At 38.8% G+C, this 27,200-nt stretch overlaps 1 protein-coding gene across 10 annotated transcripts in view; it reads right to left on the reverse strand.

The window, feature by feature from the left end:
• The window catches only part of LOC136856556 (uncharacterized), a 430,695-nt gene that overhangs the window by 22,150 nt on the left and 381,345 nt on the right, over positions 1-27,200 (reverse strand). For 8 of the 10 annotated variants that reach the window (XM_067134396.1, XM_067134403.1, XM_067134398.1 and 5 more), the window contains one exon: positions 25,107-25,292. The exons of the other annotated variants lie outside the window; for them this stretch is intronic. In XM_067134396.1, coding sequence (XP_066990497.1) covers positions 25,107-25,292 — 186 coding nt within the window. The remainder of the gene's footprint in view (positions 1-25,106; positions 25,293-27,200) is intronic. 10 annotated transcript variants of the gene reach the window in all.

Below are 27,200 nucleotides of genomic sequence, written 5' to 3' on the forward strand. Positions count from 1 at the left end.
CAAAAGGAATTATAATGTTAAGTACCAGAACCAACAATGCACAGGTTTTAGGTCTCATCCAAATTTCAGGAACATTACTACTGGGAACCCTTCTAGTGGCTATGCCAGTACAAAGCCAGGTAATACCCCTCAGCAATCGAATGTTAAATCCTCATCATCCAGTTTCTCAAGACAGATACAGAAGACTAATGTTGTCTGCTTCAGGTGTGGAAGAGTAGGACACAACAGTCAAGTTTGTTATCAGACACAACACCAGACCAAACCAGTTGGTCAAGTGGTTAAAGGTAACCAGGTGAAGCAAATTATGATGAGCAGTGTGGGGGAAGACTGAGACAGAGCAAGCTGAGTGTTTAGCAACCAGTGAGGATGTAACTTCAAGCAGTGAGTGGCTGAGCAGCTTGGAGGCTTTTAAGTCATATATCTATGAAGGTACGCTGGCAACTCAAGGAGGGAGTGTGCAGGTACCAGTTAAGGTATTACGTGATACGGGGAGTAACCATAGTGTGGTAGTTCGTGGTGCTCAGCCACAGTTGGAGAAGAATCTCACCGGAGATTCAGTTATTTTGAAGGTATAGGAGGAGAAGAGGTAACAGGGAATGTTGGTTTTGCTGTAAAGGACTCACCAGCTGTTTTACTGGGTAATGAAGTTGGTGGTGTACCATTTGTTCCTTGTCCTATAGTGACAGACAAACCATTAAGGATTAGTCCTACGGTAGATTTAGAGAAGAAAAAACCCTACCTGTTTCCAAGTTGTGTAACTACCAGAGTATGAAGAGAACTATGTCTACAAGTGAAGAAACTGAGGATTTACCTGCACAAGAAGGATCAAGTGAAGGATCCTCGAGCTTAGAAGAGCTGTTCCAGGAAAGTGAAGTTTCCCCTAGTGTTAGTAATGAAGAGATTTCCCAAGAAGAAAAGAATCCTGTTGTTCTTAAAGAGACTCAGAGTAGTCAAAGTGTTCCTGATGGTAGCAGTGAAACTACAGTAGCAGAGTTAACAGATATTGAGAGTTCAGCCCTTGAAGTTGGTCAAGTGACTAGAGAGAAGCTAATGGAACTGCAAGAGAAGGATACAACGTTGGCTGATTTGTTCTTCGGAGTTGTTGATCAAGAAGAGAATCAACAAACTCATACCTGTTATTATCTAAAGGAAGGATTGCTAATGAGGAAGCATCGACCTGCATATATACCAGGAAATGATGAATGGGGTGAATATCATCAAATTTTGATTCCATATCCATTGAGGAAACAAGTTGTAGCAGTAGCGCATGAGTCTGGACATATGGGAATAGGGAAGACTGCTGAGAAGATTATGAAGTATTTTTTCTGGCCTGGACTTTACAAGGAAGTTAGCAGGTTCTGTGGAGAATGTCACACCTGTCAGATAGCTGGAAAACCGAATGAAACTATTCAGAAAGCACCCCTACAACCCACAGAAGTTAAAAGAGAACCCTTTAGCAAGGTGATTATAGATGTGATTGGGCCGCTTCCAAAAACAAAGAAAGGAAATGAATATCTTTAACATTAATGCGTCCAGTGACAAGGCATCCTGAGGCGATTCCTGTAAGAAGTATAAGTGCCAAGGTAATTGCTGAGAAGTTGGTGGAGTTTTTCTCCAAGTTTGGAATACCAGAAATTGTGCAAAGTGATAGGGGGCCGAACTTTACTTCAAAATTGTTCCAGGATGTGATGAACTTGTTAGGAGTGAAACAACAGTTATGAACTGTTTATCATCCAGAGATTCAAGGAGCCTTGGAAAGTTCTACCAGACTTGAAAAGTATGTTAACTAAGTATTGTCATGAGTCAGGAAGAGAATGGGATACTGGTTTACCCTTGATGTTGTTTGCAGTTAGGAATGCTTATCAAGAAAGTATGGGATGTTCACCAAATGAAATGATTTTTGGTTGAGACATGAGAGGTCCATTGAAGATTCTTGCAGAGAAATGGGAAGAAAATCAAGAGCAAATCCAAGGAGAATATGTGAAGAATTTGAGGAAAAGGTTAAGAGAAATTAGAAAATTCTCTTTACAAAATTTGAAAATAAATCAAGACAAAATGAAAAGAAGATATGATGCTAAGACTAAGCTAAGAAGTTTTAGTGTAGGACAGCAAGTTCTAGTGTTCTTACCAGTGAAAAGATTTCCCCTTACCAATAAGTTTCAAGGTCCTTATAGGATAATAGAGAAGTTAAGTGATTGAACTTATGTGGTTGAAACACCAGGAAGAAGGAAATGACAGAGGAAGAAACAACTACAAAGATTTATGAGCATGACTGGATTTTATTGCCATCTGAATTCCTCAGCCGTAGCAGCTCCCTTGGCTGACTTTTTAACCATACTGTGTAGAAATAGAGAATATTTTTGGAAATGAACAATGTAATTCCAAATTATCTATCCCATTGTGAATCGTTGGATTCAAACCTGGGGGGAGGAATTTCATGATGTTGCCTTGTTATATGTCTATCATCTTATAGTTTTGATATATCTACTCTTCTATTTATCATGTGTTATGTGTAATAATAATAATTGTTGAAATATCATTTGTAGTGTAATGCCAGATCTCAAAAGAGTTAGTGATTTGGGTAACTTAACAGCGTAATTTAAAACGGTAATGCATTTTAACAGTAACGTAGTATGTGACCACGCATTTTGTCCCCTAGCAACAATTGTTCTATACCCGTGACTTCATATGTCGTGTTTTGGTTCAGTTGTTGTAATGAGAAATAACGAGGTAACGAGTGCAGGAATAGCAATCTGTAAAAGCTTTGTCTCATACAAGAAAAGACAGATGATTTTGCAATGCTTCATGTACTGTTCTGGAAACCAACTTTGGTTCTTTGTCTTTGATTTGAAAGCGTGCAGTTTGTGGCTGTCCAGTTGCCGTGTGTTTTGATCAGGTTGAGGTTTTGTTAAGAGCTTTGTCCCATGCAAATTTTTGTTTGAATCACATACACCTGTTTAAGAGTAAATGCACGTACCTCAATCGATTACGTCGTGTTTTGTGAGATTACGTTGCTCTGATCGCATATTGTTCTGATGTTGTTTGATTGTTTCGTTTCTAACTGGAATCCCAAAATTTGTTCATTCTGATTTCAGAGACCATTAGAGTTGGTTCTCTCTCTCTCTCTCTCTCTCTCTCTCTCTCTCTCTCTCTCTCTCTCTCTCTTCTCTCTCTCTCTCTCTTCAAAAGAGAGAAATTAAATTAACATAAAATATTTGTGTGGTCATTGATATTAAACTTAGCTTTTGAGATCTGAACATAGGAAAAGTGTATTTGGTAATGGCGCCTTACAAAAAATTGTGTTTTGTGAATTTAAAGCAGCTGATTTTGCGAAAGTTTTCGCAAGCTTGTGTAAGGTAAAGTAAAATTTACTTATTAATGCCAAGGTATAATAAGGTATATTAGGGAAATTTTGCCTTAGTGAAATTATTATTTATAAATCTTTTGTGTGTTTTTGTGTGTTCTTTTGTTTGCAATCTCTTGATTTTTCAAATTTTACATTTTGGTGACTTGAAATTTATCTACTTAGCATTTTAAATATTTCTTGATAATTTAACATCGAGTACTTGATTTAATTTTCATTTACTTAGATTTTCTTTTCAAATCTTGAGTAATTCTTGATAGTTTAAATTTTGCTTGATTAATTTAATTTCTTGATAAATTAAAGTGTTTGTGATTTAGTTTTGTTTAATAATTCATGAATCAATTAAATTTTTGTGTTCTTTTCCAGTAATAGTAAATTTTTCAGATTGTGAATTCTATTTATAATTTTTTTTTATTTTAAAATCAATTTTTGTTTTTAGTGTTTTAAAAAAAAAACAGTGTTTCATTTATTGACCACTAGTGAATAGGATTAATTGTGTGCATAAGGCAAAGTGATAAACAAGTTTTGTTTCTTTAGTTTTGCTGAAGTGAATTAGGACCAGGGAAACAGTTAAAGTTGTTTGATGGAGTGATGCCCTTTTACTCAAGTATATTTCTTGTTTAACTGTTGATACCTCACGTTCCCTCACCTATATGACGATAATTTTAGGAAAAAATGTCTAAACTTATTTCAGAGAGAACTGCCTGCCTTCAGTCTAAAATTAATCCCAAAAAATCCTTGCACCATCGGGTCCTTTTTCAAGTTCAAGGACAAAGTTAGTCCGTTGTTTACATCCAACATCGTTTACAAGTATACTTGCCCCTAGGTGTAACCTGGGGACTTACGTTGGATGTACCAAAAGACTGCTGAGGGTACTCATAGATGCCCATAGAGGAGTTAGCTTCAGAACCAGAAGCAGATTGCCCAGCCCAGAACAATCCAACATCAGGAACCATTCCAAATTATGCAAAACATCCATAGACAATACAGATTTTCGAGTGGTAGAACAAACATAGAAAGACAACGACTTAACAACTTTAGAGTCCATAATGGTAAAATTAACTGTTCCATCTTTAAACACCCAAACATCATCTACTCAATTGTTTGTTGCTTGATGGCCCTATTTACCTTATCGTTACCTTGTTTTTTTTTTTTTTCCTTTTTATCTATTTTTGTTTTATTTTGTATTTTTTTCTCCTTGTTTCAATAGTTTCATTTTAGCTCCCGTCTGGGTAGGTCCTTCTTTTAGTGTCATGGTGTCTCCGATATTTTTTAAAACAATTAACATTTTAAATGAGATAATACTGTAGTGTTTTTAATTTAATTAGTTGTTATAATAAATGTTTTTGAGTAATTATTGAGAGTCAACTCACTGTATTTCAGCCTTGAAGATGTAACAATGTAGTTGTGAAATGTCGGCATTAGCTATCAATTGATCGAGTGCCTTTCCCTGGACGCCTACGAGTATGATTTTGAGAGCGGCAGCTCTGGTGTTGAGTATGTATATATATATATATATATATATATATATATATATATATATATATATATATATATATATATATATATATATATATATATATATATATATATATATATATATATATATATATATATATATATATATATATATATTATATATATATAAACATATATATATATATATATATATATATATATATATATATATATATATATATATATATATATATATATATATATATATATATATATATATATATATATATATATATATATATATATATATATATATATATACATATACATATATATATATATATATATATATATATATATATATATATATATATATATATATATATATATATATATATATATATATATATATAGATGCCACAGAAGAATTCCGTGAAAGCGGAGTCGAATAAGGAATAGGTAGACCAGTACTTGGGAAACATTCTTTATTGCGACTAGTTTCGAGATTCTAACGTACCCCATCATCAGGCATCTAAAAATAACAAATAAATACAATGAAAGAAAAAAAACACTCACTAAAATAAAATAAAATTAAACACATCAGGACTAACTGGTACCAAGAAATAAAATTGAACAGTACCGTTTAACCTATAAAAGCAAGAGTCAAGAGAGGAATAAAAGGCAAATGCAAAGACAGTTACTAAAGATAGGCACATATTTAAAAGCAAAGCAACTCAACTGACCGTTCATTATTACAGAATGATGGTTTTTCTCTGATGGTATTTAAGGGACATAATGGGGCTAGCCGCCAGGTAGGACCTTAACCTCTAAGTACTTAATCTTAAGGATTCTTTCCCTCCACACTTTTTGCTGGCTGTATGACTTTTGCAGGTTAGGGTAGGCCTAAATTTCGACAAACAAGCCCCAAGCCAAGCGCAGTCTCAGAGATGCAGTCAGAGGCCTCCAAGATCCAGCTTGAGACGCATGTTCTGCATCCCCTTTCTGCTCTAAGCTGGGTGAACACTACCTTCGACGAATGGCCGAATCGATTGCGTTTGGCGCCAACAACTGTAGACCAGGTTCGTGAATCGCAAGTAGTCAATAAGCCAGCCCTTTCCCTCCCCCCTGAAATCCCTTGATTTTTTCCATTTCTTTAAACTTCAACTCCTCTTTCCACAACAGCCTTTCCCTTTGTTAAGTCATTCTGCTTCAGCAGCCCGTAACTCGCCCCATAACTTGCCTTGAAATCAACATAACCGATTCAGTGATAAGCATCCCAGTATCCCTTTCCCAGTGCAAATTAAGGGCAAATTAGTCTAAGTGATATAAGTGTTTGAAGCTTCACCCTTTGTGTGGCGGCGACCATGTGTTCCTTGTTTCAGAAGCCTAATCCACTACGATTCCAAGATTGTGATTAAGTGATTTCTTATAGCTATCCTCTGGGCTACGTAATGGTTAGAATTTAAGAACATGGATTTGTGTAATACTTTTACGGGGAGATTTCATTTCCCTTTTGTGTGGTATTAACTCCGGACCCCTCTTACAGGAGTCCTGTCCTGCCCAGTACGTAATCATATGCCCTTGTTCATGACTTCCATCCACCTTTCGCAACCATTCCTGATCGCAGCCTGAAAGCAGCAATCCCATTGCTACAAGTGCATCATCGTAATTAACTGATTCCATTATCCTGGAGCTCACCCCAGAATTACCATCAAAGACTTTTTAATGTAATTTTAACCTAACCGAGCTATTGTTATAACAGGGATGATTGTACCTTGGCCCCTTCATATTTACATTGTTTATTGCCAAGTACAGCATTATTGCTCTACTGTATATAATTTATGTGCCTGTACATTGGTTACATGAAACATTCTTTTTTCTCTCTTGCATATTTGCCCCAGTCTCTGTAAATAAACCCCTTTTAATTGTAAAAGAAGTCTAATTCCTAATGGCAACCTAAATTATTTACTTATAAATCCAGGAAAATCTAAGGTGAGCTTCCAGTAGCTTTCTTTTTGTTTATAAACTCGGGCCCTCTTGGTTCTTTGGCAGTCAATTATACTAAATTGTTCCAATTCTCTCCCCAACCAAGCCCCCAGTTTATAACAATATATATATATATATATATATATATATATATATATATATATATATATATATATATATATATATATATATATATATATATAAAATCTTGTATGCATACGTTTACATACATACATTTCTTAACACGAAGTCAACAGTAAGTAAAAAGATATAGCTGGCCAGTACGGCTGAGCATGTCCATTCTTAGGGTTAACCTTGACCTCGAGGTTAATCCTGAAAGTGTAGCACTTTTTCGCATTAGGATTAAATACTTCCTTCGGCAGAATGGGAAACGTGGCAACGCCATTAATTATAGGAAAGCCTCAACCTTTCGTGGCTAGAGTTACAGGCCTAGTGCTACTCTGAAAGGTGTGAAAGAGGAATACTTAGATTCCCTTCCTTCTTCCCTGTGGAGCAGCGCCTGGCCAAAGAATACGCTGGAGTTGGATGAGTTACAGGTGAACACTTCAGGTATTCGTTCTCTATATGGGGGGATAAGGACCCTTGACCTCTCTTCTTTAACATGAATGAAAGAAAGCATGGTAGAGTTTAGTACTGAACCATTTATTTGTAACAGCCAGAACAAAACGTCTCTTACTAGAGATGTCATGGTTCTCTGAAGCATTCCCAACTTGAGTAAAAACTTTTTCCTTTAGAAATGGCACTCAGGACCAGAGCCCCACTACGATGGTCAACTTTTTCATCAGACCGGTAGGTGGTTACAGGAACCATATTTTCTCCTGCTTGCAAGGCAAATAGAATCATGGGATTTCCATGGTGGCTTTCAACTCAGTCATTTGCAAGGGACTGACCTCCATCCTTTGGAATAAATCTCCCATCTAAACAAATCTTGAATAACATTACGATTTTTCCTTAGTATACAAGCCAGAGCATTTTGTATTTAGCCCCACCTCAAACCCCCATTCACTCACTGTAGCCGTAAGTGGGTGAGTAAGGGATAGGCCCATTACCTTCCATCTCCACCCATTAACCACCTACATTGTTACCAAGTTTTTTTGCACTGAAAGCTACTCCCATGTAAAAGGCCCTGGTTTCTATACCTAGGAAAAATGCAATTGTTATTCAAACTTTATTTATGAACACATATACAGTTGCGAACAAGTCCACCTGCTACGTCTTGGTGAGAGACTTCGAAAAATTATATGGTAACAGTGTTTACTAAGGGGGAGGCTCTTTCTTTGTTAGCACGAGTTCCACCAATCAGCTCTAGAGTTTTATTGGGAGGAGTCTTTAGGTATGGTTGGAGTAAGACGATTGTCACACACACGGAGAGAGAGAAAGAGAGAGAGCAGAGAGAGAGATCAGCAGAGAAATAGAAAGAGAGTCGAGGTCTAATAAATAAAAAGAAGGTTAACTGACATAGGGACAAAGAAAATTCCATTTGTGCAAGAAGCAATACTGAAAGTGAAGAAGCAGTCCCAAACTAATGTGGACAAGATTTAACCATTCATGAGAATATGGTAAGGTTAATTCGTTTGTCAATGATAACAGTTATTTACATTCAGAGGTTTCATGTATTTATGGTTGGGCTTGGATTTCCCTGTTGAATACACTGTAGAGGCTATTCCCTACACACTGTTCATTACAATGACAATTATTACATGTTATAGAACGTTATGGATAAACTTGAATCATTTTCTGAACAAGTAGATGTTTAGTAAGGAGATTGAGGGCTATATTTTCTAAAATTAATTGTAATAAAAGTTTCAATGTCATACGGACAGAAGTTCCTTTCGCTATTGTCACCATTATTTGTGTGAGGATAACTAAGAGACCCCTTCAGTCATTTACCTGTCCATTGTGGAAAGGGCTATTTGATGATATTGTCTTAGGGTTCTCATTTTAAAGAATTTTTAAAGAAATCAGGGGGTACGTAGCGAAATGCCTTTTAGATTTTGAACTCCTTTTAGATATCAAATTCACCTTTCTAATATCTAAATGGTAATAATCATGACCTGGAGCTAAATCATATGCCTAGGTTTGCGCATAATTTTATTTTTATATTGTGTGTGTCTGTCTTACTCCAACCATACATAAAGACTCCACCCACTAAAACAACGCTAGACCTGATTGGTGGAACTTGTGCTAACGCGTTGCGGCGGTCCGGCGCCCAGCATGCTGCGGCGCAGTAAACACCGTTACACATGTAATGGTTTTTTGTAAGTCTCTTTTTTGCGTAACAGGTGGACTTGTTTGCAAGTGTACATTTCAACGGGTTCCAGGTCTGATAAATCAGCGACTAGGGACTTTTATAAAAAGTGAAGGAGGAGTCCCAAATGTGGACTTTTAAAATAGAAATTCGTTTTTAGTTATTTGTTTAAGTATAGCTTGGATTTCCCTTAATAATTACAATGACATTACATGTTATATATATATATATTTATATATATTTTATAAAATTAATTGTAATACTAGTTTTATCGGACATCACTTTCGCTATTATCACCATTATTCAGGATACAATAAGAACCCCTTAGTCATTTAACGTCCATTGTAATATCAATTGATGATATTGTCTTAGGGTTCTCAAATAAAGAATTTTTCATATCAGGGTTACCGAAATGCCTTTTAGATTTTGAACTTTTTTAGTTGATAATTACCTTTCTAATATCTAAATGGTAATAATCGTGGGATCATAACCAGGTTTGCGACGGACGAGTCTGTCAGGACCATACATAAAGTGACCCACTAAAACGAGATTTCGTTGGTGGAACTTGTGCTAACAGAGAAAGAGGCCCCCCACTTAGTAAACACCGTTACCATGTAATTTTTCGAAGTCTCTCGCCAAGGCGTAACAGGTGGACTTGTTTGCAACTGTACATTTCCAACGGGTTCCAACTTCAGCCTTTTATAAAGAGATAAGAATTGGTGAAAAGAAATTCATTTAGATTTGTAAGTATACTTTACTAAAAGAATTTTGGTAGGATATATATATTATTTATATATATATATATATATATATATATATATATATATATATATATATATATATATATATATATATATATATATATATATATATATATATATATATATATATATATATATATATATATATATATATATATATATATATATATATATATATATATATATATAAAATATAATAATATAAATATATATATATATATATATATATATATATATATATATATATATATATATATATATATATTATTATTATATACAATGTGTGTGTATTAAGCCACAAATTTTGTTTAATATCTAATTCACTGTAGTACCTCAGGAAAAACTTACACCCAAGTGGAATTATAAGCGATAAGTGCTTCGTCACCGGTGGGGTTCAAACTGCCACTTGGTTGGACAGCAACAAAATTAGAGTGACTCTAACCACTGAGCCGTCAGAGAGGTTATACAGTATAATAAGTTGATATAGACTCTGCTTTACATATGCCTGTCAAATTCTGGTTTTTGTATTCAGAATTGATAACAAATCGCCTCTACCATGATTATTAATTTTTGTCACAGCTACTAGACATTTTTTATATTCACAAATATCAACTATAATTCCCCTTGGGTGCAAATCATTGTCGTGGTATAGTGAACTGGATATTAAATTAAATTTGGCGCTTAATATCTATGAATACAAAAAATGTCCCACTGTATGTAACAAAAGTCCATAATTAATCATGTGTTACCAATCAGTTATCAAGGCGGAGGTGGGTTGATATCGATTCTAAGTACAGAAAACTGAATTCGATAGGCATATTTAAAGAAAGGTTGATAATAACTTATTTTATAACCTTTGTGATGGCTCAGTTGTCACAGTCACTGTACTTTCATTGTTTCCTAACCAGGCGGGAGTTGGAATCTCAATGGTAAAGAAGCACTTATATATAACCTATAATCCCCTTCAGCGTAAGTACTTTTCGAGGCATAATGAATCTGAAAATATATGAAACTTGTAGCTTCATATTTATAAAAAAAAAAATATTTTACGAAAAATCATAATCAGCTAGTTGTTACAAACTTACCAGTCAGCTACAATGGCGGAGTTGGGAGAATATCGATTCTAAGTGAAAAAGCACCTGAATTCGACAGGCATCTATATGTACAGTAGAGTTCAAATCAGCTTATTATATAACCGGCCTGATGGCTCAGTGGTCATAATTCCCTTTGGGTGCAAGTTATTCCCGAGGTATAGCGAACTGGATGTTATACAAAATTTGTGGCTTAATCTTTGTGAATATAAGAAATGCCCCTGCGTATGTGACAAAATTTAACGATTTGCTGCATCTTCAAAATCGTCAGTCGGCTAAAATAGTGGAGGCAGGTTAATACCGATTCAAAGGGGAAAATCCTAAATTCGACTACTTTTGTGCAGCAAAATTTATAACCTCTCTGATGGCTTGATTGTCAGTCACTGTGCTTTGGTTGTTTCCCAACCAGGAGGCAGTTCAAATCCCTCAGGCGACAAAGCACTTATGACTTATAATTCTCCTTGGGTATAAGTCATTCATGAGGAATAGTGAATTGGATATTCAACGAAAATTTTGGCTTAATGTTTGTGAATATGTCAAAGCACATGTGACAAAAATTCATACATACATAAACATGCCCACATGCACACACACACACACACACACACACACACACATATATATATATATATATATATATATATATATATATATATATATATATATATATATATATATATATATATATATATATATTAGTGTGAGAGTCAGAGTCAATCCATACTTAAAATCATCAATGAAGGGCAGAGGACACACAGATATACAAGCTGACTTTATTCCAACGTTTCGTAATTATCGGATTAATTACATCATCAGGGCTGTTAAAATATGAAAATAAAATTCTTTGTAAAATCATAAAGCTAAAAATAAAAGGCTAAAAAGTTATTCATACAAAATTTTGACAAATGTACACAAACGTTAAAATTAGAGAACAAAAGTTTTAAAAATCATTACATTAAAATGAAGGTAACAGAGTATACAGTAAACTAAAATTGAAAACCATCTGTGAAAGGGGTTACAGAACAAAGATTAAGGACCGACCTAGAGGAGTGACAGCTTTAAACTAAACATAAACATAAATAGAAAGAACACAAGTCAGGATAAATATAGAGGAGAGGAGGACGTGTGAGTGTTTAACGACGGAACAAGTTGTTTGATGAAAAGTGATTCCAGGATAACAAGGCCTTGAGGGTTGGTGGTATGGCCTAAAATGTGGAAGTCTTTATTATCGGCCTCTTTAAAAGTGAATACGAAGCTGACCTCTTCGTCGAATATGCGAATACTATACACTCGAGCATAACGTTTACTAGAACGTCCAGGAATGGTAGACGGTCGTTCGCCTCTTTCTCGATAGTAAACGTTATGCTCGAGTGTATAATATTGGCATATTCGACGAAGAGGTCAGCTTCGTATTCACTTTAAAGAGGCCGATAATAAAGACTTCCCACATTTTAGAATTTACCACCAACCCCTCAAGGCCTTGTTATCCTGGAATCACTTTTCATCAAAGTGTTTGTTCCGTCGTTAAACACTCACACGTCCTCCTCTCTCTATATTTATCCTGACTTGTGTTCTTTCTATTTATGTTTATGTTTAGTTTAAAGCTGTCACTCCTCTAGGTCGTCCTTAATCTTTTGTTCTGTAACAGTTTTCACAGATGGTTTTCATTTTTTAGTTTACTGTATACTCTGTTACCTTCATTTTAATGTAATGATTTTTAAACTTTTGTTCTCTAATTTTAACGTTTGTGTACATTTATCAAAATTTTGTATGAATAACTTTTAGCCTTTATTTTTAGCTTTTATGATTTTACAAAGAATTTTATTTTCATATTTTAACAGCCTGATGATGTAATTAATCCGATAATTACGAAAACGTTGGAATAAAGTCAGCTTGTATATCTGTGTGTCCTCTGATATATATCATTGATGATATATATATATATATATATATATATATATATATATATATATATATATATATATATATATATATATATATATATATATATATATATATATATATTATTATAATAACCCAGACCTCTCGCACAGTGCGACACCCCCCCACCTAATTTACCCCTTTTTTGTTTATTAAGAACCGCATGGCCGATCGTATTATCAACATTCCAATCTGTCCCTTTTTTTACCTGGAACAGATATTGAGATGACACAGATACCAGGGGCCAGGAGGATATTTTATGCTACTCCCTTAAGAAGATTAGCCCAACTAATCTTCTTAAATGGACTTTCTAAAGGCAAGTTAAGCTGCCTGAATTGTCTTACCTCTGCAGGAAACCCAGGGCAACGGAATCGCTGCCCACCTGGCCAGTGACTCATGCTTGCACACGGCCCCTACCCCTGGTCGCGTGCCTTAAAAGGGAGAAGCAGTTAGCTAGTGAGTTAGTTGTGGAGCAGAAGACATGAAGTAAGAATCTTTGAGAGACAGTCCTCCACGCGGGCGAGCGGTAACTTTGCTGAGAGCTCACCATTTCTTTCCCCGTCCGACTCCCGACTCCAGACTCCAGTCACCAGTCATCCTCAAGAGAACCGCCATACGTGTGATCTTCCCTCATCCTTATTTCGTCAGAGACCAGCTTCCCCTAAGGTAAAGTGGAATAAAGACTTTTCAGTCACGAAAGTTTGCCCTTTAGAAAGCCTGGAGTACCAGCATTTCATTTCTGTCCTTGTGCCAGTTTATCCCATGCCATTTCCAATGTCCTGTGTTCGAGTGTAAAAGTGGTCGTTCATTCCTCGAGTCTTTGGCGCCCTCAGTGCAAACTCGAGTCATATTCAGTGTTATATTGTTCCTTTACTGGCGTGTAATGTGTAAATCTCTCTTGCAAAGGGACCCATTCGCAGTGGACTCATCTTGGCCTGTGCCTTGCCTTTATTCAAGACTCCAGCCGAAGGATCTTCAGGTGTTGCAAGCCCTTTATCAATTTACTTATCCATTTTCCCTTCAAATGCTTGCTTTTGTAAATATAATTCTTTAATTTAGCCCAAGTGTTTACGTAACATTTCCTTATGAAGTAGAGCCTTCAGCTCCTAAATTCTCCCCTTTTTCTTATTTTTTTACGATTTCCCTTTACGCAAGTCAGAACTCCAAGGTAAATTAAATAAAGTTCGTTGCCGGCCTGTAGAATACCATAAACCCAGGAAAATATGTAAAAAATGGCAACCTGGCCATAGATCTCGTTTGCAGTCGCAATCTCCCTCTAGTGTTGCTTCATTGCATTTGCAACTCGCCAGATCAGCTACTAGCAAAGCTAAGCTGGGTGCGAGACAAATTCCAAACCTGTTATCAAGAGCACAGACCAAGAGAGTTCCATGTAAGTAATGTGTTTATCTTAGCAAAATTTTTTTGCAATCATGACTATTCCTAGGAATTAGAAATAGGGACGCATGTAATCACTAAGAAAAGGGAACTGCCATATTAGATTCATTAATGCATGCCTTTAAGGATAGGTAGTTAGGAAATAACCAGTGCTAACCATTCTTTGCTTCGAGGAATAGTGCAAAATTCCTGTGTTAAAATCTTTGCCATATTTTTGTGCTTCGAGGAATAGTACGAAATTCCTCTGTGATAAATTTTAGTTTGCATTTCGAAGTAGCGAATTATTTAGGCGCGAATAATTCCCACGTGGGACAAGACAAAGTCAGCTTGCACTGCTGAAATTCTCTCAGTGTAGTTAAAACTCGAATTAAGTGTTAGGAATGCGAAATTTGAACTCCGCTTCTAGGGGAAAATTACTAGGTCATTTTTACTGTTATCCTCTCAGACGACCGGGAAATTCCCCGGAGTCCCAGACAGTCTATAAATAGATGGGTTTATTCACACAGAATCTAAAAATAACTCCGGTGATTGTCATGTGAACCCTCCTTTTCATTCATTCTCAGCAAAATTTATTTTGGGGGTTTTTCCCGTTAGTAATTTCTAAGTCCTAAGGGACGAAATGTATTTCCAAGTCCTACGGGCAAACCAAATAAAATTCTACGTCACAAGAGGCGAGAATTTCTCAACCGAATTCAAGTCTAAGAGACTCTAATACAATTCTGCGTCATTGAGGCAGGAATTTCTCAACCAAAATTCAAGTTCTAAGAGACTCTTAATAAAATTCTACGTCGCTTGAGGCAGAATTTCTTAAACAAATTCAAGTCCTAAGAGACTCCTAAATAAAATTCTACGTCGCAAGAGGCAGGAATTTCTCAACCAAATTCAAGTCCTAAGAGACTCTAAATAAAATTCTCGTTGCACAGGCGAGAATTTCTCAGCAAATTCAAGTCCTAAGAGACTCTAATAAAATTCTCTATGTCGCCAGAGGCAGAATTCCTAATTCCTGCAGGAAACCCAAAATCAAGTCCCTTTGAGACATTATATTAGTGTATTTCACACACATCTAAGCCTTAATTTCACACTACAGCCGGCCAAGTCCGAGCGTGACATAAAATCCAGCTACGTCTTCTGAGATGCACATTAAAATTCGTTCACCACGAACAAGCACGTCTTACTCAGACGTATTGAATTTTAACAAAGTCCCCTCAGACTTACTGATCAACACAGCTTATTCAGACAGATCCATTCTCCTGCAGTCTGAACAATTGAGTGTTTCAGATTCCTGCACTTGAGTCTTCTCAGACGTATTTGATTCGCTAGAGAGTCCAGTCCATATAACCATTATTTCAAGATGGCTAATACCAGAGCCCAACAAAATGAGGACTTCAAATTCTACATGTCCTCTGGAAAGGACATGGGACTATCAGGGCAAGCTCTGAGAGACTGGGTTCAAGAGCGAGTGGACGATGCCAAGGTGGAGAGAGAGAAAGAACGGCGAGAGAGAGAGAGAGAGAGAAAGAATTGCCCAAGAGAAATGAGAGGAGAAAGAACAGGCGGAGAAAGAGAAAGAACGTGAAGAGAGAGAGAGAAAGAAAGGGAAGAGAGAGAGAGAGAAAGAATTGCCCAAGAGAGACGAGAAGACTTAGAACGTCAAGAACGGGAGAAAGAACGGCAGGAGAGAGAGAGAGAATGGGAAGATCGAGAGCGACAGAGCGCCCATGAGCTCCAGATGTTAGAGCGACAGAATGCCACCCCACCCTCCTGTGGCGGGAACGAGTGCCCTCAGCCAAGCTCACTCGTTCATGCTAAAATGGACAGAGTCTGAACCTGAAGTATGGCTTGAAAGGGCCGAACGAGTCCTGGAGTGCTGCGACCTCTCCCCCGCAGAACTCTCCCTTGTTCTCACTAAATTCCTGGGCGGAAAGGCACTCGTTGCCTACCACGCCCTTTCGGCAGAGGATAGGGGAAACTAGGAAGCCGTACGTCAAGCAGTTAAGAAGGCGTATGAGATTACCCCTGAGCGGTGGAGGATACGTTGGAGAGAGCAGCCAAGAGAAGCAGGCCAGACTTGGTCCAATTGGGCGTACCATTTGGAGCGGGCATTAGCAAAATGGCTCGAGTCCGAAGGAGCCACGAGCGCCGCCGAGGTACTCGAAAAATTTAAGTTTGAGCATTTCCTGCGCTACGCCCCTCCTGCCCTCGCCACTCATGTAGTGAAAAAAGCCCCAGCAACCCTCACCGAGTGTTGCCGGATAGCAGACATGTGGGAGACTCACCACCCTCAAGAAGGATCTATGGGGCGGAAGATAAATCCCCCACCCCTCCTCGGAGGATCAAATTCCTACAAAAATGGAAACTTGGGCAAGCCCCTAACTTGCCATTATTGCAAGAAGATGGGGCATTCTTCTGAACAGTGCAGAAACAAGAAAATGGCACCTCTCTCTCATGGAAAACCACCCAATAACTCACCTACGCCCTCCACAGGGGCAGCGCAGAAAGACTTTAGCCAAACCTTCTGCATGGCATGCAAGGTTTATGGCCATTCTCCCGCCTGGGCGAAATGTCCGAACAATAATAAATACAATACTCCCACCGCTGCCTTGGCCATCACACATTCCAAGTCATTGGGCCCTCCCGCCAAAGGCCCCATATATGTGGTCCCTCCACGAGGCAGCCACCCCGCGAGCCGAGTCACAGCATTCGAGGACTCGGGAGAGCAAATCTCCCTCATACGAAGGGACAGAGTTCCCTATGGAGCTATCATTAATAGACGAAAACTCGTCACGATCGAGCAAGTAAATCAATTTAAAATGATACTCCCTACGGTCCAAATGAGAGTCACAAGACCTCAGCAATCAAAAATTTGCAATCTTGCAGTAGCAAGCCATCTCCCTGGAGGCTATGATGTCATCCTGGGACAGGACTTTCAGTCCCCACAGAAATCACGACAATCTAGGGGTACACATTCCCCAACTTATTCCTCGGGCGCGAGTAATCCTACCCCGCTTCTCCCTCAGCCAAGACTGGTGGCCCCTGGGTACCAGGAGGACGTGCAGTCCCTACCAGTGCCACCTAAGTACGATGTACAGTGGCCCCCTCGATCGGTTCCCGATCCAATTCCAGTGCCCGGCCCTGCCTCAGTGCCAGTGCCAGGGCCCCAATCAGATCTCCCTCCCGGAGATGCCAAATGCCTGCCGTTGCCACTTGCATGCACCGAGCAGTGCCAAGCTTCATCCGTCCTGACCGACAAGCACAAGAAACCTCTGATAGTGCCTGACTCTGCCCTAGCGCCAGTGCCAGAGCACCACCCCGATCTCCATGCAAGGGATCCAACACAGGACCCCCTCTCTTCCCCTGGCCTGGCACCGCTACCAGCGTCGGTAAGAGAGACGATTCCTCTTGACCACAGCGGAAGCTCACCTGCAGGTGCGGCCTCGCAACCCATGCCTGAGCTGGTCATTGATACCTGCGAGCCGCTCACACCGCCCCCGACCGCCTCCTCTCTGCCTCAGTCTGTCACCGACGCAATTGCAAGTCGGGATTCTGCCATATCTTACTTGGCCAATGAACTACAAGAGCTGCGACGGATCATGGTAGAACCAGCACGGAAAACTCCTGCGTCAGCTGTCGCAGCAGCAGGCCCAGGTGGCACTCCATGCCACCCTCCGGTCTCGGGCCCTCCGCTTCCTTGGCCGAGGACAACTGTCCCAGTAGGAAAGGTTTGAGGCGAAATTACCACGGGCGTAGGAATTTCCAGGTAGTTTACGAAGAGCTCTAGAGCTCCCCTGGCACCTGTGCCACCATTTCGTCTTTCGAAGGTCTTGGCACCTCTACTCCAGAAGGGGATGTCAGGCCCTCCGCTGTCTTCTTCCGTTCCTCAGGAACTTCTATCCCTTATCATTCTCTATTAATCTTTTTCTTAAGTTATCACCACAAGCGCCAATTAAGTACAGGATACCATTCCCCTCAAAATGTATAAATCATTGAGAATAACAGAGTGAAAAGTGGCACGCCCTTGCGCCCATGCCTTGGCACAGGGCATGCGTGTCAGCTCTTCCTGAAAGAGTTGCGCCCTTCGGGTTCACTTTTCCCGCCCTGGGGCTGAAGTGATAGTTCGGGCCGTAATTTACAGGCGAAGGACGATAAATTCCCGCCTAACACAATCAAACCCTCACTCTGTTTCCTTAGCTCTTCTGCCAATATCATTTACTCTTTTAGCTATTTATTTATCTTTCTCTTTTAATGAATCACGAGTCATAGACTCTTGCCCTAGTGATTTTAAATGCCCCTTTCGTAAGCTCTGAGAGACGTGTCCTGCCCTTCATATGCAGTCACGTTTTCATTCGTAACATCCAGTTAATTTTTCCTTTTGTTATTATTATTATTTTTTTTTCTTTTTCCCCTTCCCTTCCTTCTAAGAACTCTGTTTTGTCCTAGACCCCACGTCTTTTGTCTGCTCACCCCATCATAACATTGAGTATCTATTTATAGCTCATAACCGAGTGTGGGCAGTGGACGCATAAAATTACCATAGTTTAAGGTTAGCGAATTAAAACTTGCAAATACTCTCGCTCACCTACAACTGTCAAAACACCTCAGTGTGAGGGTCGGCCATCAACTGTCGAAGTTGGCGATGCGTTGAACTATTAGCTAAGCAATTACCAATGCGAATATGTATCGTCATTACAATATCACGTAAAGGGGATGCCATTTACAAAAATAAACGCTGTTTTATCATTTACACAACCTCTTCAAGGCAGACTACTAACCGCATGCCTTGTTGATTTAGAATTAAGGAACTTATATGTAAATGAATTCCTAAATTTTGTCTCCTGCCTCAAAATTATCTTGTCCTCGTAATCTTAAAGTAACGTACACCGTAAACTTGAAGAAATTAATGGGCCATGTTAAAGTACTTTAGTATTAATGTGGTGGAAGTACTTTCCATTTTGTGGGGGGACAGAGTAAAGTAAGAGTTTTTCCATTTCTTGTTGGGAGAAGAATGCAGTAAATGATCTGTGCAGACGTCTGGGATATCAACATACAAGCCCGAATGGAGACTCATATGTTTTCTTCCGTGGGAAGCTATTATAATAACCCAGACCTCTCGCACAGTGCGCCACCCCCCCCCCCACCTAATTTACCCCTTTTTTGTTTATTAAGAACCGCATGGCCGATCGCATTATCAACATTCCGATCTGTCCCTTTTTTTTTTACCTGGAACAGATATTGAGATGACACAGATAACAGGGGCCAGGAGGATATTTTATGCTACTCCCTTAAGAAGATCAGCCCAACTAATCTTCTTAAATGGACTTTCTAAAGGCAAGTTAAGCTGCCTGAATTGTCTTACCTCTGCAGGAAACCCAGGGCAACGGAATCGCTGCCCACCTGGCCAGTGACTCGTGCTTGACACGGCCCCTACCCCTGGCCACGTGCTTTAAAAGGGAGAAGCAGTTAGCTAGTGAGTTAGTTGTGGAACAGAAGACATGAAGTAAGAATCTTTGAGAGACAGTCCTCCACGCCGGCGAGCGGTAACTTTGCTGAGAGCTCACCATTTCTTTCCCCATCTGACTCCGAACTCCAGACTCCAGTCTCCAGTCATCCTCAAGAGAACCGCCATACATGTGATCTTCTCTCGTCCTTATTTCGTCAGAGACCAGCTTCCCCTAAGGTAAAGTGGAGTAAAGACTTTTCGGTCACGAAAGTTTGCCCTTTAGAAAGCCTGGAGTACCAGCATTTCATTTCTGTCCTTGTGCCAGTTTATCCCATGCCATTTCCAATGTCCTGTGTTCGAGTGTAAAAGTGGTCGTTCATTCCTCGAGTCTTTGGTGCCCTCAGTGCAAACTCGAGTCATATTCGGTGTTATATTGTTCCTTTACTGGCGTGTAATGTGTAAATCTCTCTTGCAAAGGGACCCATTCGCAGTGGACTCATCTTGGCCTGTGCCTTGCCTTTATTCAAGACTCCAGCCGAAGGATCTTCAGGTGTTGCAAGCCCTTTATCAATCTACTTATCCATTTTCCCTTCAAATGCTTGCTTTTGTAAATATAATTCTTAAATTTAGCCCAAGTGTTTACGTAACATTTCCTTATGAAGTAGAGCCTTCAGCTCCAAAATTCTCCCCTTTTTCTTATTTTTTTACGATTTCCCTTTACACAAGTCAGAACTCCAAGGCAAATTAAATAAAGTTACCATTGCCGACTGTAGAATGCCATAAACCCAGGAAATATGTAAATATATATATATATATATATATATATATATATATATATATATATATATATATATATATATATATATATATATATATATATATATATATATATATACACTTATTTATTTTGCCACAATACCGATTTTGGTACTAGCTATTACAATACCAGACATTTTGTCACACTAGTTCTTTTGGAACTAGCTCTTTTAAGAAAAGTTGATTTGGGGCGCACCTGGTTACACCCAAACATTTGTTAATAGTAATAATAACAACAACAACAACATACATGCAATGAGTCTCGGTTTCATCTGCCAAACGTCGAATTCATCTGGATATCTGTGACAAGTATCAATTAGTCGCTGTGGAGACATTGTACTGGAGGAGAGATTAGGACCATATCATCGGCATACGTGTTTGTATATTGTTATTAGGTTGATAGCGCTCCCGATTGGGAGTAAGCTCAGTTTCATATTCAGGAGATCTTTGTATGTATTAAACAGATACAATGAGAGATGCCACCTTAACAAATTCCGTCTAAGGATCCGAAGTTGTATTATAGTATATTGCGCCATTTAACACAGAATTACCGTGTGGAGAACCATCAATATAATATGCCAGTTAAGTATAAGCATGTACCTTTGTGAAGCTTTTGGTAGAGCTTTAGGTAGCTTAACCCGTAAAGTGCTTTTCTCCCATCATCAAAACACAAAAAAAGACAGGAGAGACTACAGTAATGATCGGTAACCGTGTAACACTGTCAGAGGTGTGTAGAAAAGATAGAAGCCTCACTAAAAGAACAGACTCAGATTCTGTCTTTGATGCGATTGTAGTGATTGCAACTGGGCAATAGTTGCCTGATTCGGCTGCTGTATCTTTTAGCTTGTTTTTAATTAATGGTAACAAGTTAACTAAAAGTAAGCATTTTGGGAGAAATTTGTGGATTATGCACACATTTGAAAACTGAAGCAAAGAAACTGTAAAATACCAGGTGACAGACTTTGAAAGCTTCGACATTCAGGCGATTTATTATTTGGTAAGGTCTTTGTGGCATCTGTGCCACCTGGTGCAAAATGATTGGAAAAATTAAATGGAATGTTATAACCTCGGGAACCTTGTTGATTTAATTAAGTAATTCAGGATAGAGCTAAAAAGATCACACAACATTCTTGCCATAGCCTTGTCTCTGACAGCACCTTCTACTCTTTCTGAAAGTTTCTTGGTTTTTTGGGCTCAGGGACTGAATGTCTTTCCAGAGATGAGGGTAATCACCAGAGTTTTAATTTCTAGACATCACATCCACTATTAGCTCTTACCATAATTAAAAGTAGCCCAGAGCGATTTGAACTGTGCTCTTGTTTGTCTCATTAGCAATGCAAATTGTCATTCCCTCAGGCTACCAATTTGCCTCCACAATACAAACATTTCACGAGAATGAGAATGTGGGTCTTTAACCAGGTCGTTCATGCCTGATATGTTACAAGAGTTGCCTTGACATAATCTAAAGGTATCTCTGCCTGAGATCAGCAATGCAGCTATTATATTTGAGTAGAATTCTTTTAGATTTCTCCTGTGGTGATCATTTCTGCAATTGGGGTTGTTGCAAAGTATAGTACTGGCAGGTTGGGCTATAGACTGTAGCTTAATTTCAGAGGTCATTCTGAAGAATTTGGTAATCTGATGGTTACTAAAGTCCCAGTTGATAACATTTATGAGGTTCATGGTAGCAGGAGATGAGGTTATTGAATGACACCTGTAAAGGGATGAGATTGTAACCTGTTCTGAGATGTTACCAAACGTTGCAATTCACAACTGATTCTTGTAGGTGTTAAGACATAATTCAGTGGTCCAGCCAAGAGGTTGGAGTTGTATCCATTCTATCGTGCATAGAATGGATACAACTGCAACCTCTTGCATCGCTAATTTGGAGAGTGATTTTGGCAGAAACTAGTTCATTATCAAATTGTTTCAAGATATGAGAACTGAGGTTCCCAAGCATATGTGCTTAAGCACACATGCTTGCTTAAAGTTGAATTGTGAATAATACTGTGTGACTGATCTAGGATTAAATATTACTGATAAAAATTTACAATGTTATCCCAGGGTTATGAATGTTAACAGTTAGGCCCTTTGTGTCTTCTACTGTCATTTGAAGGCCGAACACCCTTTTGCTCCAGTAAGCAATCATTTGCACAATGTTACCTGGTGATTTGTGCCACAAGAAGGATAAGCATTCTTTTTAGCGACTGGGTAAGATGAGGCTGAGAAGGCTCTGAAGCCTTCGTGCACTGAATCACAAATGGCAAGGTCATGTGGCCAAAGGAGGATCTCTCGCAACATAATGATGCTTCTGAAGTTTTTTTTTTATATTAGGTCAAATGATTTCAAGGCTGATAACAAACTTGGGTGATGAATGAGGTGATCAGTGTGGTGGAGGGGATGTTAGCAGGTGAGGATGAGCTAGCACTTGCAATAAAATGTGGGCCTGCTGTGAGACTGTAGTGTGGGGTGCTTCATCTGTAGAAGGGAGGGTGTCCTCCACTTGAGAGGGTACAGTCATAATTCTTTCCCATTGCACCCACATGCCTCACGTTAGTTGGTGGCAAAGAATTAGCTGATGCCCTATCTACTAGAGTCTGGTGGTCTGTTGTTATAGTATTGAAGGTTTCTTGTACTCTGGTGATTGCTTCCCAGAGCAGTGAAAGATTATTATTTATAGTGTTCACGTATGTAATTTGCCCCGAGAGTGACTTTACCAAAAGAAGGAAAATTCTGTATTATTGCACACAGCAGGCAGGCTGAGATCAGCAGGCTCCCTTAGTGGCAGATTGTAAGGGCCCTCAGAGCAGATGTGCACTACCTGGCCCTTAGCCAAAAAGTGATACATGACACTTTCTCGCAGGAAGATTAAGTTTTCGTAGATCGTTCAAGAGAGATGGATTTCAGTATCAGGTCTTTAAATTTTATATATTTAACATTAATTTCCCCTTCAGAGGAGCCTGCAGGTACACATTCTGCAAATGAAGTAACGTTGGAATGGTTCGATTGGTACTGAATAAAGTAATGACAATTCTTTGTGAGTGTGTAGCTTGTGCATGAAGCATAGGTACGAGGGTCACTGGTACAATATTTGGATGTTGGTCAGGTGGAATTTTTGTGGCAAGGGGAGGCCAAATACTGGCACATGCACAGTACTTTTTTTTAGACATCTCCCAAGGCCAATATACCCCGAAAGACTATAAAGGCACTGATTGGAGGGAAAAGGATTTGATAATAACGGCAATTATGTTTTCTACCTTACAGTAGATGCTGGGTACTACATGAAATAGCTATTAACAAATGGCCCACTATGAATGGTATAAGTACTGAGGGTAAAAAACCCTTCTTTTATGGTAAAGAACGTGAAAGCACCCTTCCTTCAACATGCCCACAACCTATACATTTGGTTTTCATCAAGAAGCACTTACTCTACAGTAAGTGACACCCTCAAAACTGGGCGAGACCACCCATTCTTCTGGATTGTTTGTTGCAAACTAACGATGCCCAATTACTGTATGTCCTCAGAGAAAGAGTCAGATGACTGCAGCCAGCCAGTCAACTCACTGAGTCACAGCGGATTTTGACGTGATCTGAACGTGTTGCTGTCATGAAGAGCTGTTTGCTGAATTGTATTTTGTAATAATCCGCAGTAGTGTAGGATGATCTCCACAAGTCCAGTGCCTAAAAGATATTTTTTTCCTCTACATATTTTCAGTTGTAGTAAACATACTTATATATACCATGAAGAACAGTGTCAAACATAATTATCAAGTGCTCCAATACATGCATTTACATAAGTAAAGGTTTCCATACTTTTATTTATTATGATACCAGGGATTAAAACAAACTCTTAATAAAATTCCTAAAGCAAATGTTTATGAAAATAAGCCTCTAGCTTACCAAAGTAATTAATGATGTAAACAAGAACTAAATTGTATTTTTTGAGAACAGAAAGAATGGAAACAAGTTCATATCTCTATTTCTAGAAAAATAATGTAGAGACATGGCAGTCTGAAAGTATAAAATTAGAATTTCCTGACAGAGATAAAAAATGGATAATGATTAAGCTGACGTGCGATAAAATTTCTTCCGACTCGAAGAAACATTAAAGGAAAGCATTCAGTAAGTACGGGTGCAAAAGTATCGGGTTATAACATTCGAGAAGTTCCTCTTTAGCTTTTGGAAGTGGTTTTTCATCAGTATAAATAGGTTGCATATCACCTGCATTGAACGGTGTTGTTTTATCAGCGTTAGAAGTTGCACTTTAACTGTACCGAGAGGCTGTGTGTTATCGGTACCGAAAGGCTGAGTGTTACCAGTACTGTAAGGCTGTGTTTGATTGGTGGCAGAAAAGGTCTCTTCTGATTCATGCAGTATCAGGAGAAAGGGTGGGTGACTGACTATCCCTGTCCTCGAACCTGCCAATCACCACCGAAGATTATCTATTTTTATACAAGTGTGGGGTTATTTTAGGAGGTTACCGGGGGAAGGGGCGACGCCGAAAAACCGCATCCTTGTGGTTTAGTATCAGGAAGCGAGTGGCGGGGGGGGGGGGGCTCTAAATAAAAGAAGTTTGGGGAGGGCCTACCTTGAGGGGTAGAATCATAGTGTTATCTTTGTCTAACTGCCGTTCACTGTCATGTGTTTCCACCTGAGCTGCATCCATGATATTGGAAACGAAACCTCGAACTCTTTCTATCAGGTGTTCGTCTGAATAAGGATCCACTATCTGCTGATTATCCTGAATCGGAAGGATCCTTTGCTTTTCTTGAACCTGAGGGATAAGCGGAGGAGGGTTGTCTTTTCTTTCACAATGCTCTCTCTCTCTCTCTCTCTCTCTCTCTCTCTCTCTCTCTCTCTCTCTCTCTCTCTCTCTCATATAATACAGGGCTTTTAAAGTGTTGTAAATGTGGTTGAATGTATTCACTAATAAATACTTGTTACATTGTTTCGCATGTATGTATAGGCTACTACATTTGGTAATGTATTAGGCTATAGAAATAAAGCGATGAGTAATACTGTTGGTTATATATGTGTTGCAAGGCTTCCGACAGAGGAATCAATTTTTCACTATGACGATCCTTTTCCTCCTAATCTACAATACACTACTGAGGATAGCAAGTCATTTAATGTTGTACTTTAAATTATCTTTGAAAAATTCAGTAGATCAGCTGTGATTATCGGTAACATGATCCGTGGATGGCATAATATTACGCTGTGAGATTGGCTTTGGACATTTTTAGTAAGGTTGGCCAGGAGCTAGGATGAGCATTTGATTCTAGTGAATCTAGATTAAGAATATAAAAAAAGGGTCATGCGTGAATCTGCGGTATGGACCTTTTTGTTCACTTTGTGAAAAGTTTTCGTGAAAATTCGTCCTGACATTTCTGCTAAGCCTTATGATAACGGACTTAAAGGATATCTCATTGTAAAAGGAATGTTTTAGTGAGCTTTTGCAAAGCCGAAGTGTTTATGAAATCTTGTCATGTAGTAAAAGTCAAATTATATATTACTTGTTTGAGTACCAGCAATACAAAGCCCTGATTTGTGAACGTTGAACCTGGGTAACTGCAACTTACCAACGGCAAATAACATCTCAGACTTGATTCCAGAGGAGTAAATGGTTTTCCTTCTGACCAGAAGAGGTTATGCAGTGCTTTCGCTAGTATCAGTAATCATGAAGTCTCTCGCCACCAACAGTGTCTACTCAATATTAATCAACCAACAACAATGTCGTTAAGATTTTCAGTCACCATTAACGTTGATAATATTTTCCCAGTAATCAACAATTATTTACTAACGTTCTGTATTAATGAATGTTGTTTGAAAATGTTAATCATTTGGAACAAATGTTTGGAAAAAATTTCCAGTCACCGGCAATGCCAAGAAGCAGTATTGCAAGGATAGATGACGAAATGGTACTAACGACCGATCCTTAATAGTCTGACATGGATTCATCAGTAAGTTTCACTGATGTTTTACAAAGAGTCATCGCTCACCAACTGAATTACACGACTCTTCGCTTGAGAATGTTAGTTCCTAAAGAGGATTTATAGGAGACTAGCTGACCAACCCGATGCTGCCCGGGAAATCTCTGAATGACAACCAATAAACTCTCTCTCTCTCTCTCTCTCTCTCTCTCTCTCTCTCTCTCTCTCTCTCTCTCTCTCTCTCTCTCTCATTAAGATAGTTGCTTCCGTTACATTCCCCAGCATTTTTGACATTTTATATTTCACCACCTCTCACACCCCTTCCTAGTGGGGCTGAACTTGGGCTCGAAGGGCATTGGGAATGTCTCTATTCATCCTAGTGATCTCGAAAACTATAAATTAGACTCTAATCTCTGTCATTTTTTACATTTTATTTTTCACCCCTTCTCACTCCCTTGGTCTTAAAGCGCATCGGGAGTGTCACTATTCATCTCAGCGACCTCAAAGACTATGGATTAGACACCACTATCTGTAGTTTTTGGTTATTTTTACATGTCACCACCTTCCCACCCCCCTTCCTATCGAGAATGAACTTAGACATAAAGGGTCTCAGGAGTGTCACTATTCATCTCAGCGACCTTGAAAACTATGGATTAGACATTAATATCTGTCGTATTCTGTAATTTTTACATTTCACCCCCTTCCCACACCCCTCTTTTGTGCCAGTGATGTCCTACCTCCACAGCGTTCGT

The sequence above is a fragment of the Macrobrachium rosenbergii genome, chromosome 36 (genome assembly GCF_040412425.1).
Source record: "Macrobrachium rosenbergii isolate ZJJX-2024 chromosome 36, ASM4041242v1, whole genome shotgun sequence".
Taxonomy (NCBI): Eukaryota; Metazoa; Arthropoda; class Malacostraca; order Decapoda; family Palaemonidae; genus Macrobrachium; species Macrobrachium rosenbergii.